The 19,851-nt window shown below is 37.4% G+C and overlaps 1 protein-coding gene across 3 annotated transcripts in view; it reads right to left on the bottom strand.

Moving 5' to 3' along the window:
- Positions 1 to 14,585: 14,585 nt before the first annotated feature.
- The window catches only part of TBL1XR1 (TBL1X/Y related 1), a 186,776-nt gene continuing 181,510 nt past the window's right edge, over positions 14,586 to 19,851 (bottom strand). For all 3 annotated transcript variants that reach the window (XM_082839045.1, XM_082839047.1, XM_082839046.1), the window contains one exon: positions 14,586 to 19,447. In XM_082839045.1, coding sequence (XP_082695171.1) covers positions 19,421 to 19,447 — 27 coding nt within the window. In that variant the 3' untranslated portion in view covers positions 14,586 to 19,420. The remainder of the gene's footprint in view (positions 19,448 to 19,851) is intronic.

Raw genomic sequence — 19,851 nt, 5'->3', positions numbered from 1 at the left:
TTAATTCAAAATAATAGCAACAGTGTATTCAACTATATACACTTACATATATCATACATGCACATGCGCACACACACACACGTGTGCGCGCACACACACACACACACACACAGTTGACCCTTAACATGGTTTTGAACTGCACAGGTCCACTTATACATGGATTTTTTTTTTCACTAAATAGATAATATGGTACTACATGATCTGAAGTTGGTTGAATCTGCAGACGCAGAACCTCAGTAACGGAGGGCCAACTATAAAGTTATACGTGGATTTTTAACTGTACAGAAGGTCAGCACCCCTATCCCCTTTGTTGTTCAAGGGTCAACAGTGTGTGTATGTATGTCTAATGTATATATGCTTATATATAAGTAAAATGAATTACAGGAATGATACAAGGGACGGGAGGGAGGAATTAGGATTATTTTGTTCATGCCTGTAAACTGAGTAGTATACTGTTATTTGAGGGTGGACTTGAATTTGTTGTACATGTATATTGCAAACTCCAGGGCAACCACTAAAAAAAAATTTTTTTTAAGAAAAACAGTACAGTTATCTCCCAGTATCTGCGAGAGATTTGTTCCAGGACCCGCTGAAGATACCAAAAATCCAAGGATGCTCAAGTTTCTCTTATAAAATGGTATTGTATTTGCATATAACCTATGCATATCCTCCTATATACTTTAAATTATTTCTAAATTACTTATCATACCAAATACCATGGAAATGCTATGTAAATGTTTGCCAGCACACAGCAAATTCAAATTTTGCTTTTTGGAACTTTCTGGAATCTCTTTTTGAATAATTTTGACCCGAAGTTGGTTGAATCCTTGAATGTGAAAACCCTGGATGAGGAAGGGTGACTGTATAACTGATATGCTAATTAAAACCACAAAAGGCAAAATAGGAGTGGAAGACAAGAGTAGGAACAAAGACCAAGGGCAACAACCAGAAAACAGTAATGAATATGGTAGATAATCATCCAACTATATCAATAATCACTTTGAATGTTAATGGTCTAAATGCACCAATTAAAAGACAGATTTTATATAAGCAACAAAAGCAAAAATAAACAAGTGGTACTACATCAAACTAAAAAGTTCTGCACAGTAAATGAAACAATCAGCAAAATGAAAGGCAACCTATGGAATGGGAGAACATATTTGTAAACCATAATATCCAGTAAGGGATTAAATCCCAAATATGTAAGGAATTCATACATCAATAGCAAAAAAGCAAAGAAAGTAATTTAAAAATGGGCAAAGGACTTGAATAGACATTTCTCCAAAGATGTACAAATGGCTAATGGGTATATGAAAAGATGCGCAGCATCACTAACCATCAAGGAAGTGCATATCAAAATCATGAGCTATCACTTCACACCTGTTAGGATGGCTATTATCAAAAAGTCAAAAAAATTGAAAATAGAAGTACCATATGATCCAGCAATTCCACTTCTGGATATATATCCAAGGGAAATAAAACCACTACCTCAAAAAGATATTTGCACTCCCATGTTCATTGCTGCATTATTCACAGTAGCCAAGATATGGAAACGAGTGTCTGTTAATAGACTGACAAGAATATGTGATATATATTACATTTATGTGATCTCACTTATATATGGAATTAAAAAATAATGAAGTCAAACTCATAGTAACAGACAGTAGAATGATATTTACCAGGGGCTGGGGGCTGGGGGGAAGGGGAAAAGTTGGTCAAAGGGTACAAACTTTCAGTTATAAAATGAATAAGTTCTGGAGATTTAATGTACACGGTGATTATAGTTAATAATAATGTATTATATTTGAAATTTGCTAAGAGTAGATTTAAAGTGTTCTCACTACATATTCGGAAAAAGGTAACTGTCAAGTGATGGATATATTAATTAGCTTGATCGTGGTAAATATTTCACAATGTACACACATATCAAAACATCACATATACCTTAAATATACACAATTTTTATTTGTCAGCAATACTTCCATAAAACTGGGGGAAAATGAGAGATTGTCAGAGTGGATCAAAAAACAAGACCCAACTATATGTTGTCTACAAGAAAACCATTTTAATTATAAAGACATATAGATTAAAAGTAAGTGGATGGAGAAAAATATACCGTGCTCGCACTAATCAAAAGATAGCAGGAGTGGGCCGCCCTGGTGGCGCAGTTGTTGGGAGTCCGTCTGCCGATGCAGGGGACATGGGTTCATGCCCCGGTCCGGGAGGATCCCACATGCCGTTAAGCGGCTGGGCCCGTGAGCCATGGCTGCTGAGCCTGCGCATCCAGAACCTGTGTTCCACAACGGGAGAGGCCACAGCAGTGAGAGGCCCGCGTACCGCAAAAAAAAAAAAAAAAAAAAAAAAAAAGATAGCAGAGGTAACTATATTAACTTCAGACAAAGCAGACTTCAAAGCAAGGAAAGTTACCAGGGATAAAGAAGGGCATTACATAATAATAAAGGGGTCAATCCTTCAAGAATACATAACAATCCTTAACATGCATATGTCTAACAAGAGAGAATCAAACTATGTGAAGCAAAAACTGATAGAACTACAAGGAGAAACAGATGAATCTATTACCGTAGTTGGGCAAGTCCACACCTCCTCTTTCAGAAACAGACTCAACAACACCATCAATCAACTGGATGTATAAACAACATCTGTAGAAAACTTCATCCAACAGCAGAATACACATTCTTCTCAAGCTCACATGGTACAGCCACTTTGGAAGACAGTTTGGTGGTGTATTACTAAACTAAATGTACCGTTACCATATGATTCAGTAATCACACTCTTTGGTATTTACCTAAAGGATTTGAAAACATATGTCTATACAAAAATCTGCATATGAGTGTTTATAGCAGCCTTATTAATAATTGCCAAACTTGAAAGCAACCAAGATGGCTTTCAGCAGATGAATGGTTAATCTGTGGTACAGGGGCTTCCCTGGTAGCACAGTGGTTAAGAACCCTCGTGCCAATGCAGGGGACACGGGTTTGAGCCCTGCTCCAGGAAGAGCCCACATGCTGCGGAGCAACTAAGTCTGTGTGTCACAACTACTGAGCCTACGCTCTAGAGCCCACGAGCCACAACTACTGAGTCCACGTGCTGCAACTACTGAAGTCCGCACGCCTAGAGCCCATGCTCCGCACGCCTAGAGCCCATGCTCCGCAACAAGAGAAGCCACCGCAACGAGAAACCTGTGCACTGCAATAAAGAGTAGCCCCTGCTCACCGCAACTAGAGAAAGCCCGCACACCGCAACAAAGACCCAACGCAGCCAAACATAAAAATAAATTAATTAATTAAAAAAAATCTGTGGTATATCAATACAATGCAATTTTAGCACTAAAAAGAAATGAGCTATAAAGCCATGAAAAGATATGGAGGAAACTTAAATACATATTACTAAGTAAAAGAAGACTATGTGAAAAGGCTACTACATACCATATGATTCCAACTATATGACATTCTTAGATACACCACCAAATAATAACTGCTTAAAAAGTGATACAGTAGACACCATCAAAATTAAGAATATGTGCTTTTAGAAAGACACTGTTAAAAGAAAAAATAAGTATCTGATAAAAGACTCATAACCAGGATATAAAAAACTAGCAAAGCTCAAAAAAAGAAAGGAAACAAGCATCCCAATTAAAAAATGGGCCAGCTTTGAACAGACACTGCCATAGAAAATATATGGCTGGCAAATAAGCACATGAAAAGATAGTCACTAGGGAAATGCAAGTTAAAACCACACTGAGATACCATTGCACAATTATTAGAATGGCTTTTCAAAACAGCTTAATGGTTACAAATGCTGACATGGATGTGGAGCAACAAGACCTCATTCAATTGTGGTGGGAATAAAAAAATGGTACAGCCACTTGGCAAAAAGTTGACTGTTTCTTCCCACTTCTATGCATTTACCCAAGTGATTTGAAAACTTCTGTTTACACTAAAATCTGTATGTAAGTGTTTATAGCATCTTTAGCCATAATCACCAAAAACTGAAAACAACCAAAATGTCCAATGGGTGAATGAATTAAAAAAACTGTGGTACATCCATACAATGGAACATTAGTCAGCAGTTGAAAGGAATAAACTATTGATTGATCTAACAAAATGGATGAATCACATATGCATTTAAAAATTTGAAAGAGGGCAGCCTTAAAAGGCTACGTGTATTACTGCATTTACATCACATTCTGAAAAAGGCCAAAACTACAGGTATGGAAAACAGATCAGTGATTGCTTGAAGGCTGAGGGAGGGGAGGGCAGTTGACTACAAAGTAGCTGTCCAGGGAAGTTTCAGGGTAATGGAACTGTTTCTCTGTGGTACTTTGGTGGTTGGTATATAAATGACTATGCATTTAACAAAACCCATATTTTATACCGTAAAAAGTGAATTTTACTGCATGCAAATTAAGAAATAGTTCAAGTAGGATGTCAGTATGAAATCCAGGCTGAAAAATAAATTCAATTATATTACAAATGCATAACTTCACTGAAGGGGTGGGAAAAAAAGGAGCTTACCTAACTTTGGATAACACTGCTTTGACTAGACACTGTAAATGTAAAGAATTGTACAAAACAACATTGTATTATGGCTCATAAAATTTTTTTTACACAGGGGCACAGTTTAGTAATTCTGAAACTATATGTAGACTAGGGTTAAATCAATATGCAAATAAATTATAGATAATGAGAGGCAGGTTACAAGAGTGAAGTGACACGTAGACAAGGGGGAAAACTAGAAGGAACCCAAGTGGTACCAGAAGAAAGTCAGATGTCAGTATAAACTCACATTTATTTTAATACATGTAAAGCTAGAGAAATAAATCAAGATATATAAGTATACATGGGTTAACATACATCCATGTATTTGTGTACTAGCTCTGAGGGGGACTTAGAAGCAGCGACAGTAACAATGAAAACACCTACAGCCTAAATACCATTCTCCAGTAAAAGAAAACTGAGCTCTTTGAAGAAATGGCTTTTTCTATGGTGGGGGCAGGGAAAATACTAGATGAATCTGGGCAAACTTGAAGTGTCAAAAAGTAATAATGTGCTTATAAAAAAAAAAAAAAGTGCTGGGCCATGTTGAAAGAGCACAGAAGGCAACCTGAAAGACCTCTCAATGGCCAAATAAGGACTGATGTGATCATCAAAATAGATAATGACAGCATTGGATTCTAACCTGAAGAATAAAATAAATATCTGCAAGTCAATACCAGTTGAGCAGTAAAGGATTAACCTTGCCTAAAGAGATTTGGCCTTTGCCTCTAGCTCCTGGGAGGTAATTTATAAGCTCTTCAGCGTCCTGCCTGATAAGAGTGTCTTTGTTTACCTGGAGGCATTGGGCCATGCCAGATAATCTATGCTAACAATGTGATTTATGGTTAGGGTGGGGGAGGAGGGGCTTGGGCCAGACAGTTATCAGCTCAGCCTTCAGAGGGGCTGGAAACTAAGGTCAACCACATGGGTGGTCAACTACGTGTTTGTGACCCAGCCCCCAGTAAGATCTGGACCACTGAAACCCAGCAGGACCCTGTGGGACTCCTGGGCATGGAAGCCTTTCTGTTCCCCGTCTCTGGTTTGTAGGTAACAGGCTTCAGCCTCCATGACCTTCCCTGAGTTCTAAAAGGCAGGTTCAAAGGGCTGTTAATCGGGGAAGGGAGGGGATGCGGAGGCAAGGAAGGAGCAGTCAAGCCAGGCTTGGGGCAGGATCCTGGTTCTGCCTCAAGGGATACACATGATAATATCTTTGAGCTCTTCTGCAGCAGGAAACCCCCCAACAAATGGAAGATGTCAGCATTCTTCATTGCAGAGAAGCTGATCACCAGGAGACCACCCGAGGCCAGATTAAAGGGGTGCAGGCCCTGCACGCACCCTGATCCTTATCAGCAACCCCGCCCTTGAACCATGGCTATAAAACTCCTCACCAAATCCTCCCGGGTTGGGACACAGTTTTTGAGGGCACAAGCCTGCTGTGTCCCGCTTTGTCCAGCAAAGCAATAAAACTATTCTCTTCTACTTCACCCCAAACTCTTGTCTCCAAGATTCAATTCGGCACCAGTGCACAGAGGCCGAGTTTTCGGCATTAACACCAGGGCTTGGACAAGTTTTCCTGGTTGGCGATACTCCATGCATGTTGCCACACATCTTTGCTGGGAGAAGATAACCTGAGAATGGTTGGGGTCAGGACAGGGATGGCTGAGAGGGATTCCCAAGGGGCAAAAGCAAACTTTGAAGGGGACAGATACGTCCATTTTTTAAGTGTGATTATGTCACAGGTATATACATAGGTAGAAACACGTAAACCTGTACAATTTAAATATGTACTTTGGGACTTCCCTGGTGGCGCAGTGGATAAGAATCCTCCTGCCAACGCAGGGGACACGGATTCAATCCCTGGTCCGGAAAGGTCCCACATGCCGCGAAGCAGCTAAGCCCATGAGCCACAACTACTGAAGCCCACGTGCCTAGAGCCCATGTTCCGCAACAAGAGAAGCCACCACAAGGAGAAGCCCACGCACAGCCATGAAGAGTAGCCCCTGCTCGCTGCAACTAAAGAAAGCCCGCACACAGCAACGAAGACCCAACGCAGCCAAAAATAAAATTAAACCTTTAAAAATAAACAAATAAATATGTACTTTGTGTCGATTAGCGCTCGATAAAGCTGTTTTGAAAAAGGACATGGAAAGACGTTTTAATATACTAAATGAAATAAAACCAAACCACAGAAAAACAAGTACAGCATAATCCCCTTTATGTTAAAACAAACCATTGGTTTATGTTTATAAACACGTAGGAAAGTGTCTAGAATATTATGTAGCTAACAGAGGCTACTATAGGAGAGAATGCCCAGGTGGGTCAGAGGTAGGGGTAAAAGAGTGAGTATGCTACAATAACAAACAACTCCAAAATCTCAGTAACTGAAATAACAATTAATCTTTCTTACTCATGTTATGCGTCCCATGGAGGTCAGCAGGACGCCCTATTCGTCACTGAAATGGCAGAAAGGCCTATATTTTGCAGTAGCTAAGCATCCTGCTTAAAGTTAGATAAAATTTACACTTGTGATTTTTCTCCTTATTTACACATATACCTCAACACTTTTTCTTAAAGATTTTCTAAAATGAGCACACATTACTACCATAAGGAAAAAAACAATTAAGTAGATCAAAAGGTCTATGTCTGAAAAATGAAGGTGACCAAACACACAGAAGTAGAGTGCTATTTTGACCTTGATTCATGTTTCAAAATTGAAGTCTAACTGAGATAATTGAAATCAAGGCAAAAGAAAGCGAAATGTGAAATGCTACTCCTTTAGAACCTTGGTTCTTAATATTGATGCCATTTCCGATGTTTTTCTATAAATAATAGATCACAAAACGGATGTTTGGCACAGAGTTGCATTTAAAAGTGCATTCTCCAATTTTTGACAATGCCCCCCCACCCCCCCGCCAAAAAAAATTTAGTGGAGACTAAGGGCAAGACAGAAAAAAACAGAGGTGAAGTAACACAAGGGAACTGATTACACAGACACACAGCCATCATCATCATCATTACGCAACTAGGTTGCATACAAAAAACAATTACATATTTAAAAATGTACCATCATAACAAAATGCAACTGTAAATAACAGCTTGTTCAATAACTACTTCCACATTCATGTCCATAACAGTAGTGCTTTTGTAAATCTAATTACCACTAATTATTTTCAACAAATGATCCTGTCAAACAAATGTTTTCTCTGGCATGTTTATACCGGTAAAAATAGCAACAATAATAATCATGCCATGTATGTAAAAGCCTAATTTATGCCAGCCACTGTGCTAAACAAGTTACAAGACTGCTAATCCTTAAAACTACCTTGAAAGCAAGATATCGTACATAGATATTTCTCAGACATAAGAAATTGATGCTCAGATATAAAGAAACTTGTTCCAGCTCACATCCATAAGAAAAAGGTAATGCTTTTTTTCACTACAGTATGTGACCTTCTCATGTTCACAATTTACTCTCCATGAGTGCCTTCCATCCCTTATCTCTCGAATTAATCAAACAGCTATTTCCCCCAGGCACTATCCTAGGTTCTGGGAATCCAGAGAGAAATACCATAGATAGGCTTTGCCCTTCGGGAACTCAGTTTAGTAGAGGCAGCCTAGGAAGCCATTCTATCACCAGAGCTGTGGAGAGGGCACTGAGAGTGGCAGGGGCACCTACCCCAGGGCAGAAGTAGAGGCAGAAGGAAGGCAGTAGGCGACAGCCAGTCTTCCGAGAAGCACTTGGCTTGACTGAACCTGATAGTTAGGAATTAGGCAAGGGAGAAGGCATTCCAGGTACAGGAATTACATGACTATATAGGGGAGAAGAAACCTTACAGGAGGTGCATCTATTTCAGTATGGCTAGATAAGAATGTGACTGAATCCAAGAGACACAGCTGCCTCAGCCGCCTAACTTCACGTTGCTAAACCGACCCTGCTCCCCTGCCCCGCCCCACACTTAGCCTCTATTCCACAGTCCCCTTCCCAGGCATTGCCGCGTATTCTCATTGACAGCTCTGAGCAACCATAATCTTCTAACCCATCTGACAAGCTCTTTCACGGCGGCAGAACTTCCACTATCTCCCAGGAAGCATGAACGCCAGGCATACGTAAGCCAGTTATCACCCTTGCCTTTAACCTGGGTAATGACGGTTCCTTCCAGACACATGGAAACCTTTCCAGTCTCCAGAAACCTGAGGTTTCTCACAAGTGCTACTCACTCTGTCCCAGGCATATCCTGACTAGAGGACCCCATGTCCTGGAAGTTCTTGGAGTGCTAACCCTCTGGCAAGGTGTGAACTGTTGAAAGCTCCTTGACCCTGCTAGTCTCAATCACCACCTAAGACATCCTCTTCCCCAGGCCTGTTGAGCACCGTGGAGAAAAAGCACACAAGGGCGCGTAGACTGGTGTCACTGGATAGTCATGATTGCTAACTTCAGCTGGGTCTGCCGCAAGGCTCAGCAATATATCATGAAAAGGAAAAACAGACTCAACATTTTAATAAGGTTTTTGGAAGTGAAGAAAAACGTGACTGTGGGCTTACTGTGTTTACTAGGTTTTGCTGGGTTCCAGAACAGATTCAGAAGGGAGCAATACCTAGGCATAGCCTGAGAAGTTACAGAATTTCAAGGACAAGGAATCCTCAGGAATCCAGGGGGAAAAAATTACCTGAGACAAAAGCCACGGTGGTCTCGCACTTCAGCACAGCAGCGGTGATTGCCAGAAGACAGGCGAGTAGCACAGTGTGGTTCTCTAGGCTTCCTGTGCATTAGAAACTTCTGGAAACACAGATTGAGGATCCTCACTCTGCATGCAATCTGATGTAGCAGGTCCTGGGTGAAATACCACTTATTCTCACGTTGGGAGTTCTTGACTTCCACTTTAATGCTGATCAACTGAGATTTAAGAAAATGTGATGCAAGAATCATATACTCTATCAAGTATTCATTTTTGTGTAGGACAGTACAGCAAGAGCCTCAAAAGCACAAGGATTCAAGGAAGACAGAACTCACTAGGACTAAACGAAGATGAAATCCAACTAAATCCAACAACTAAAAACTGGGTCCAAATAAGCTCAGGAACAAAGAAGCCACGGTCTCAAAGTGAGTACTGAACTTACCGAGATATAAAACTGAATATAAACAGATGTGTATACAGAAGACAATACAAATCACATACATCTCAACATAAAGGTATAGGAGCTTCCGCTCCTCGCATCATCCTAGCACCCTCCATCAGCACCACCACCAGAGGACAGTAATGGTTATACTTTTCCTCATGCCTAACTATGAGCTGGGCATGGTGCTCAAAACTACATGCATCATCTCGTTTAATCCTTACAACCCAAGACAGGTGACTGTCATTTTCCAGTTTATGGGTAAGGACATAGGCAGAGAGAGGGTGTTCTTGCCCATGGTCTCCCAGTTGATTGGTCAGAGCCTGAGATATTGGGATATTATTAAGTTTAGCAGGATTACTGTGTTTATTGAGAACCCTTTAATACAATACCCTAAAATTTTACCACTCCATGTCTTATCAGTAAGCTGTGTTTTAGAGTCCCTTTGGGGACCTTTACCCCTATCATGAACAGCAACTGTTATGGTGTCCCAACATACGCTGCTAGTCTCAAGGACTTCAGGATAGGCATGGGGAGGGGGAAAGTGGTACAAGGTCCTCTAGTTTGACTTCGGACCCTACAGTAATTCTCAAACCTTCATGTGCACGCAATTTACTTGGGTGTGTGTGGTGGGGGGAGCCCTGTTACACTGCAGCTTCAGATTCATTAGGTCCTGGGGTGGGGCTTGGGACGACTTCTAACAAGTTTCCAGGTGAGGCCTATGGGCTACAGTTTTGAGTAGCAAAACCCTAAACCACAAACCTCAAAGCAGCCTCCCTCTAGAGCTGAATGGGTTGATACAAGTATAGCTCCTGTAGCTATTAAAAAAGAGGTACTTTGACTCATATACTGTTTGTGTGTAACTGCCTTTGGAAACCTGGTAGGGGTGAGGTTTGAGACACAGAGTGGCACACATTTCCAACATTTATGAGTTCCTGACTGTAACAGCAGTAACAGCAAAAATACGCCTATCACCTTTAACGAGTGAAAATCATAACAGAGCTCTTGAGGTGAGAAGAGATGAAGTGCTTAATTTCTCTGGCTTTCCAGGTAAGGAATCAATGGACACTGTTTTAAGTAATAAATGGAGATAAATACATACTATTTAAAATTTTAATAGCAGCATTAGAAGACCGACATAAAACAAGTAATTCCACATGCAACGTGGGTCACAGAGAGGGCCGTACTGGGACATACATAGCCGGATGAGCTCACCTAGTCTAAGGGGCCAACAACCCAAACTGTTAGAAACCCCTTGCCATTTAGAAACAGTACCTCAAATTAAGCTGAACCTTTTAAAATTTCCAGTGTTTAGTAGTTTTTGACTTAGAGAAACAGCTTCAACCTAATTCCCTATTACAGCATTCAATTACAATACTTCACAAAGGCAGAGCCTATCTTTTCCTGCTCACCATGGTACTACCATTGTAGTGGGAAAGGCACTTCCTGGGACATACTAGATTTTCAACAAATAAATATGTGCTGAAAAAGTAACACAAGAAGACCCAAGACTCGAGAAGGTAGAATGTATAACGACAGAACTTTTTTTAAGTCCTATAATAAAGACATATCTGCCATTCTAGCACGTGGACTAGGAACTTGGCTCCCAGCATTATTAGTATATGTCACTAAATATTCTGGTAGTTCTGTAACTTTATAACCTATGTATCTTGCTCCGTGGCAGAAATACTCTTCCATGTTTAAACAAAATCTTAGTCATATCTTGAACATTTAATGACTAGTAACATAGGCTTAAAACATTAGTGGTTTTCTGCTAACTCCTGCCACATGATTGTCCTTTATTGGTCTAAATTATTTTCTCTCTTGTTCCTGTATGTACATTGAGTAAACATCCAGAGCATTTTCCCCAAGAAATCTCCCTTCCACAGATTCCCAGGTGACTCTTTTCAAAATAACATATTCAGTTAATGCCAGCAAATGGGTGGGTAGCAAGTTTTATAGATTCTTTGAAAATGCCTATTAACCAGGAGTGTACATCAGAATCAACTGTTGAGTTTGCCCTACTGATTTGTTTACTGCATCACTGTTTATAATAGGAAACAGTGAAAAAGTAAATATACATTATAGGGGGCTAATTACGGTATACAATACAACCATTAAAAATCAAAATAAAGGTAGCATATAGCATGCTTTATACAAGCAGGCATGATTCCCTAAGGGCTTTATATACGTTAACCAATCTATGAGGTAGGTACTATTGCTAGCCCCATTTTACACATGGGAAAGCCAGGACAGTAACTCCTTAGGCCCAACAACTTAAGAGTGGAGCTGGGATTCAACGCAGACAGTCAGGTAGAATTCATGCCCTAAATCTCTATGGTAGACTCCACATCTACAGTAGAGGGGCGTATATACACTGATGGCACAAAAGGCCCTGACCGGTTCAGCGAAAAAGCTAGTTTCTCAAATCGTGATTACAACCCTGTTTTGTTCTTTACGTATGTATTAAAAATGTCTGGAAGGACACACAGCAAAGTGGTAACCGTGTAACCACAGAAGAACTGGTTGGATATTTGCAAATGGGCATTTTTCAATTTCTTTATGAGCGGGTACTTATGAATATCATCTATGGCACACAAACATTAAGAAAAGGCACACATACCTAGCGCCATCACATTAGCGAGTAGGTTAAGGTAGGGCCAGGCATATGACTTTAAAAAGGGTTTTAAGGGACTCTAAGTCAACATTGTTTTTAAAAAAGTAAAATTTACTTACCTCTAATTTAGTCTCGATTATAGTAAGACTTCATTTATTTCAACACACTTGTCCAACTTCAAACTTGTTTATTTCAACCATTTCACGGGAGACATTTAAAAACATGCCACACAGCTATAGTTTTATGTCATATTAAACTCAACTTGAGTTATCTGATGACTCTGGGCCTTCAGTATGATACTACCCACGCCAGACGTGTAGGTCGCCATTCCTTGTCCTGAGGTATTCTGTTCCTCAGGTACCCGAGTTGGAAAATCAGATACTTCACCTGGTCAAGTAGTGTATATAAAGTAAGTCAGTAAAACCTTATGTGGAGAAGGACCTGACAATATGCAGAGTTTTCAAAATCCCCTAAATTTGAATGTGTGAGATTCTGGAAGCTGATGTTTTCAAATGTCTGATCTCAGACCGAGTTCAGTGTGACTGGATTTTTAATGTAAGAAGAGTTGACTACTTTAGAGGTGTCCATGCAGTGTTTAAAACCCTCCACAGCAGTCCAGGAGCCCTCCGACCTATGATTTTGGTATTTCTGGTAGTGCAGTAACTCTTAAAGCAGCCCATTCTGACACTCGATTGTATAACTTATTAAGATGGCTTGTTTTTTAATAGAACTGTGGTATATTTTTCTGTGCAGATTACACCCCACTGGCCCTAGTTCTTGAAGTGTGAATTGTTTGCACAATTGATCATACAAACCCAACAACCAAGAAACGTTAATAATTGTCTTCTTACTTTACTAAACACTTTGTGTTTAATATATTTTAAATTATAAAGAAATTACAAGGAACTCCTAAAAAAATTTAATACAAAAATATTACAAGTTAGGACAAGTAAGCATTGAGATATATGACATTTGAAGAGAAGAAACATGCAGAAAAAGTAGCATAGGGTTAACATTTCATTGTTGACAGAGCTTTGGTACAGCAGAGAAAAGCACCGTAAAACTACTGTCCATAGTGTCTTTTCCTCCACTGCATTTGCAAGCGTATATACTAGGGAAACAGTAAACTTTAATTTGACCTGCTATGTATTATAATAGGTAAGAAATCTGATCTACTGTAAAGTGTAAGAACTAGGAAATTTCAAATAACCCCTTCTGCACTTGTTTTACCTCAAACTTAGACAGATTATAATCCTTAGTTGTCCAACACTTTCGGAAAAAGTGTAAAATGCAGAACGGTATTAACAATCTATGCCATGCAGTAAAAGTTAACCCTTTGAAAATGAAAGGCTGTCAGAAAGTTCTAGTAACTGCAGTAGCTTATCATTTAATAAAACGTGACAAGGCTATATGCCCATAAGTAGTTTATACTTAAGGTAATGGAAGGGAAATGTAGAAGACCTGGAGAATACAAGTTTTTAAGAAAACAAAAAATTAAAAAATATGCTCAATGATTCTTTAAAAAAGTCTCTAGGTAACTCTACAGGAGTTGGGATTAACTAAAACTGGAAGGTGCCTAGTATCTTTCCTCACAGCTTATAAGGTTTGTTAGCAACATAAGCCACTAGCTAAGGAAAAAAATTATTAAATTATAATAGGTTTCTATGAAGAAAAAAGGGCATTAAGGATGTTGAGCACACCCTGTCCTAAAAATCTTCAACAACATGTACACATTGTTTTGTGCTCAAATGGACTCTAAGCAAATGAATCTGTCTCTGTTTATGTGAAACAATGTCTTCTAAGTACAACATTGATTTTTTTAAAATAATTCAAAAGTTAATTGTTATTCCTTAGCTGATTAAATGCTCTATTAGTCTTTAATAAAAATAGTAAGTAATCCCTTCATTTAAAAAATCTTATCTCCTACGAGAAGTAATAAAATAGTAAAATTTGTAATTTTATCTATGGGCTTACCTTAAAGTGTCTATCTTGTAAAACAATACATTTATGAAATACAGTGGTTTGGGTTCTGATGGCAGTTGTTACAACTGGTAACACCAGTATGGGAGAATAGACATGCTATATGTTATGAAGGCTAAGTCAGAGCAAAAAAGTTTATTCTACAAAAGAACACTGGAGGAGTAATTGCAATAAAATGTAAACAAGGAATTGTAAACAAGAAATAGCATCCCTCTCCCTTTACTTGACTAGTAAATAGTCTATACAAACTACATAGATATCAAAGGTTTTATATATGTACACAGCCAACATAATATCAAAATATATTTTATTCTGGACCTCTTTCAGATCTGATTCAAATTACAGTTGTCAAAGCAATACAATGCAAAGGGAAACTGCAACAACAACAACAACAAAAAATGTGCCTAGAAAGGAGAAAAGGGTCATTGGGGACAAATCATTGTGATGTGGAACCAAAATACATCATAAGTGTAATTAACATGGTCCAGGACAGCATAGAACATCTAAATCAGTCTTCCTTACACAATAATCATGAAAACTGAACAATAAAGTTCTTTAACATGTACAAAAAACTGTCATGGGCTGGTTTACACTTGTACAACAGTTTTAAAGTTAACTGGATAACTAAAGAAATGATGCAGACATTTTAATCCAGTGCTATAAGTAGGCTCACAGAATTAGACCCAAAGGATTTGTAAAAATCAAAATTAGAACATTATAGCTACAATGTCAAAGTCAGGAAAGAAGAAAATTACTTCTGTATTTAGGGATTACAGAGCTACAGAATGCAGTCTGTCTGTTTTTGTTTTTAATGAGATGGAAAAGTACATTAGACTAGATACAACATGCAGAATGTTTTCTTCAACTTATCCAGAAACTCCAAAGAAAACATCATGAAACAGCTTACTAGAAAAAAAAATATGCCCTAGTTATTCACCCTGCTTCAACACTGTCAACGTAAAGGCGGAAATAAAGAATGCTATTAATACTTCAGAACTACTGATATAAGACATCAAATTTCTAAATCAGTGTATTAAAAAAGTGAACACTTTCTCCTTTTTTTTTTTTTTTGCTCTCTCTTCTACATTTAGTTAGAATCACGTTTTTTTTTAAAAAAAAAACTGATATTGAACGTGACACGTCAGAGCTATTACAGGAAGGAGTAATTCATAACTTCCCTAACTCCCCTTCCGTCCCTGCTGATTCAGAAGAAAACAAACAAACAAACAAACAAAAAACCAACCAGGGTCTCTTGTAGATTTGCTGCTATTCCCCAAAATGTTGGCATTTGCTGCCATGCCACAATGTTGGTCCACTGAAATAGGATTTCTGTGGAAACTGTCAACAGTAATTCACCAAATGCAAGTACCGTCCTTAGCATGTGAGAATAAATGCGGGTTCTATAGAAATGTACAATGTGCTTAAGAAAATGAAAACTGTTTGAAAAGAGTAAATAGCACTGCATTTGAGATTTATTTTTTCTACTTATCTAGTAAAACTTAACATTTTTGCTGACATAAGAATGGTCACTTGTGAGTCCTTTAAACAGCAAAAATGCATACTCCTCTTCAGGCCTCTACTCAATAATAGTTTACATTACTCTTAACAAAATCATTCTACATAAACAGATAGCTCCTTAAAAATAGTACTCTCTCATTAAATCTAATTTGACAGAAATAAGTTTAAGGAAAAAAGGAGTGCTTTATAAGTTAAGTGAAAAAGTACAAATCTTTGGCCTTTCTCTTGACATTTTTATATGTCAAAAAGCAAAAAACCTTCATGTAATTCAATCTAATGATTACTTTTTGCACCATAATTTGTTTTTTACACCACAAAAGGAGGCACTTTCAGTATCTGTAAAAGGTGTTTAATCCTAAAACATACTTACCTAGAGAATAACTAATTAAAACAGAATTCAATACACTCTAAGACCTATTAGGAAATTAAAAGTTAACCACTTCTAAAAGTCACTTGAAAGTCAATGATGGTACCTGATCAATGACAGGAAATTGGGAATGGAACAAATATTAAGAACTTAGGGGATTTCCTACATGGAGAAGAAAAAAGATATTCCTTTACGATGTTTAAGAGTGACAGCTGCTCTTTCCTTATTCTATTTTAATCAATGAGTATTCTATTCATTCAAGTTTTCCTTTCTATTTTTCCTTATAAGTTTCTTACAGTAGCCTATACAACAATGATATATAATGAATACCACAGAAAATCTACTGGAATCAGTAGATCTTCAGATAAGTTCTTAGAGAGAAAAAAAAAAAGGAAGGAAAAATAAGCAAGAACCTCAAAAATAGAACTTTACAGGCTGTGAAACTTGGTCTCTTATAATCATGTTACTGCTCAAATTAGAGGCAATCTTATTTATGTCTACTGGAGCAGCATCGTGGCACATCAGCAGGCAATGATGATGGTGAGAACAGCAGCAAAAAGAAATAACTGTATGCTCACAAAGAACCCAAGCCTACAAAATGGATACCTTTCTGATAGTTTATACTTAAAAGACCCAAGACTTCAGGATAATAAAGCTCTGTATTTATAATCTTTTATATGTCCTATTGTGGCTATTATGCTTAAGTAAAATAGCTAAAGATAAAAAAAAAAAAAACAAAAACCCCCCCCAAAAAACAGAGAAGATGACAACACCATAAACATGTAGCTGTCTATTTTGGCAGCTATACTGCAGAACTTCATGACTATCTTTTAATCAGCTGGGGAAAAAAAGTCAATAACTGTATGCAAATGAATAAACTGTCCATATCAAAATACAAAAAGTACTATCAATAATCACCTCTGACTTTCAGATTTAAATTCAGTGCAATTGACAAATGCATCGCTAAAGGAAAATGCAGCTTAAACATACTCAAAACATTTGTGTCTATTCCTGGGAGCACATTTAAAAATTATTGCACAGATTTTTAAAATTTTATTTACTTTTTTAAAACAACAACAGAGGTCAACCGCAGATGTGGACCTCCAGCAATAAAAGCAGGATTTCAAGTGCCAGATACTCAGCGTATTAGGTTTCCTACGTAAGTCACAGGGTAATAGTTCTAAATATCTATAATGTGATCGAAAACCCTAAAAACAGCTGGCACAAAACCATCATGAATGACTGCCTCTCTGGATGTAAATTTTAAAAAATATTATTACAGTATCATAGTCCCCACTAAGAACAACTGGGGTACACATAAAACAATGTATTGTGAAATTAAGTGTATTTATTCTCTTTACCAATAGCAAATGCTATCCTACCTTAGTAAAACCAAGACTTGCTTCAATCAATGCTGTTTTGTAAAAATAGCAAAACAACAAATGCTGAAAATCAAAGCTGCATTACTTGGGTTAAATCAGTTTCTACTTAAACTTAAAACATAGGTTAAAATTTTAGCAGTAGAAGCTTCAAAATAATTAGTGACAGTGTTATAAATTTGCCAAGCTTGATAATAAATGATATTCCTTAATTAAAATCTTTGAGACATAAATTTGACAACTATTCTCTTCAAAATCGACACTTCTGGATTATTACATTAATCATGACAAACCCTGTTAATCACACATATAAACATAGCCCCATGCTATCATTTGTAGATTCTGTATATTTTAGCTTTTAGTTGCATGAGCACAGGAGGTTTTTGATCTGATACCTATACCTTTAAGAAAATACATGATATTATAAACAGAGTAAAAGACATGATATAGTAGTGATTACTGAAAAAACAAAATATAGCAGCTTAAATCTATCTATTATTTGAAAAAATGTAGTCACAAGTACCACAAATGCAGAATTAGAGCAGCAGGGAGGTTAGTGCAATTATACCTTTTTAAAAAATTTTGAATCACCGCTATGTGAAAACACCTTGAAGCAAGTCTTTTGTTTTAAAGATTGTTTTTAAACTAAGGTAGCAAACATTTTGCCATGTAATGGCAGTGTTATATGTTGTTATCTTGCTTTGTAAAAAGAAAAATAACATGAGAGATTTTTAATACTGGAGTTTGGTTACATTACATATTTAAGCTTCTACACAGAATGATGGACACTTTGAGAAGCTAATCCTTATCCAGAAACATTTTAATCTCTTAAAAAACAAAGCAAAAGAAACAAATAAACAAACAACAAAAAAACCTCAAACCTACTTTGCTCCTTTTCACAATAGTGCACATTTTAACCATAATTTAGTTATGGCTACAAGACATCAGAAGATTTTTTTTATGCATCTTCTCTATGGTATTAAAAAATTTTTTGTGCCCTTCTAGTCTTTAATTGGCAGAAATATGTCCCAAAAAAGAAACTATTGCATTTAAGCCACATCACCAAAAAACAAAACAAAAAAACCAAAGAGAAAAAAAAAAAAACCTCACAACAAAAACACAAAGCAAAAGCAAAAACAAAAAACAGAGCATAATACCCTTTTACTGATGTGTCTTACAGATTGACATGACCAAAGTCATATAGTTCCATTTAATTTCCAATTCCCCCTTCTACAACATGCACCAATCGAATATATGCTCTGGGAGCCATAAATGTACCAAACATCTATCTCTTCAAAAGAATGCATTAAAATATTTTTAAGAATTTTTTGTTTAAAAGGTGAAAAAAATATAAACAAGAAACTGATTCACTCCCTTACTTCATGCATCCATAAACTAAACCAAAAACAAAGTTTAAAAGCAAGAACAAACTACTGCTGCAAGTTTTTGTAAGTCCATTTTCTCTGTACATACAAACTGCTAAACTACTGAAGGGAAAAAAGAATATAATCCATGGTGTCTGCTGATTCAAAGGGGAGAAACAAGGCTGTCATTAGTATCCAAAAACTCGTACATGTATGGGCTGCTTTTATAACGCTTATTTTTTTCTCTCTTCTGTTTTTCATATCCAAAACTTCTAAATGCTATTTTAGGGGCACAGCAGATTAGATTCCAGCACTTGGTGAACAGAATTCACAAGCTGTGACAAAATTCTGTCATCTTCAGGGTGCAATTTTGTTTATATACACTGTATGTATATATTTCTCTTAGATTTGGCTGTAGTGGACTGGCCATGGTTCAAGTGGGACTATAGCAGTACTTGGGTCGGGGACAGTCATTTTGGCTATATACACATTCATAGTCGGTCCATGGCTTCCAACTAGTAGCGCTATTTCCGAAGGTCTAATACACAAACCTGTAAGAAATTAAAATAATCAACCAGTGTGTAAAGAATTTCATTGTACATTTTTATACAGTTTGAAATCTATTTCTTAGTTCCAAGTTTACGAAACTGGTAAAACAAAAGTAATCATAGCAATGGGCACCAACAGAAATCAGATAAATTGGCTGAAAGCAGATGGAGTTAACAACCATGGGTTAATACTACAGAGGAAGAACCATGGCTAACATGCTGAAGATTTACTCTCTGTTAATTAAAAAGTAGAAAAATATACTCAAAATAGACCATTTTCTATCTCTTGGATCTTAATGAAAGATACTACAGATTACATTAAGCTATTGCTTCAGTAAACAGCTAATAGCTATCCCCTTTCCATCTTCCCTTGGCTTTCAGAACTTTAGAAGCCATAACTAGTATTT

Source organism: Leucopleurus acutus (assembly GCF_964270905.1).
Source record: "Leucopleurus acutus genome assembly, chromosome: 5".
Taxonomy (NCBI): domain Eukaryota; kingdom Metazoa; phylum Chordata; class Mammalia; order Artiodactyla; family Delphinidae; genus Leucopleurus; species Leucopleurus acutus.
This window is presented reverse-complemented; position numbering and strand designations above follow the sequence as displayed.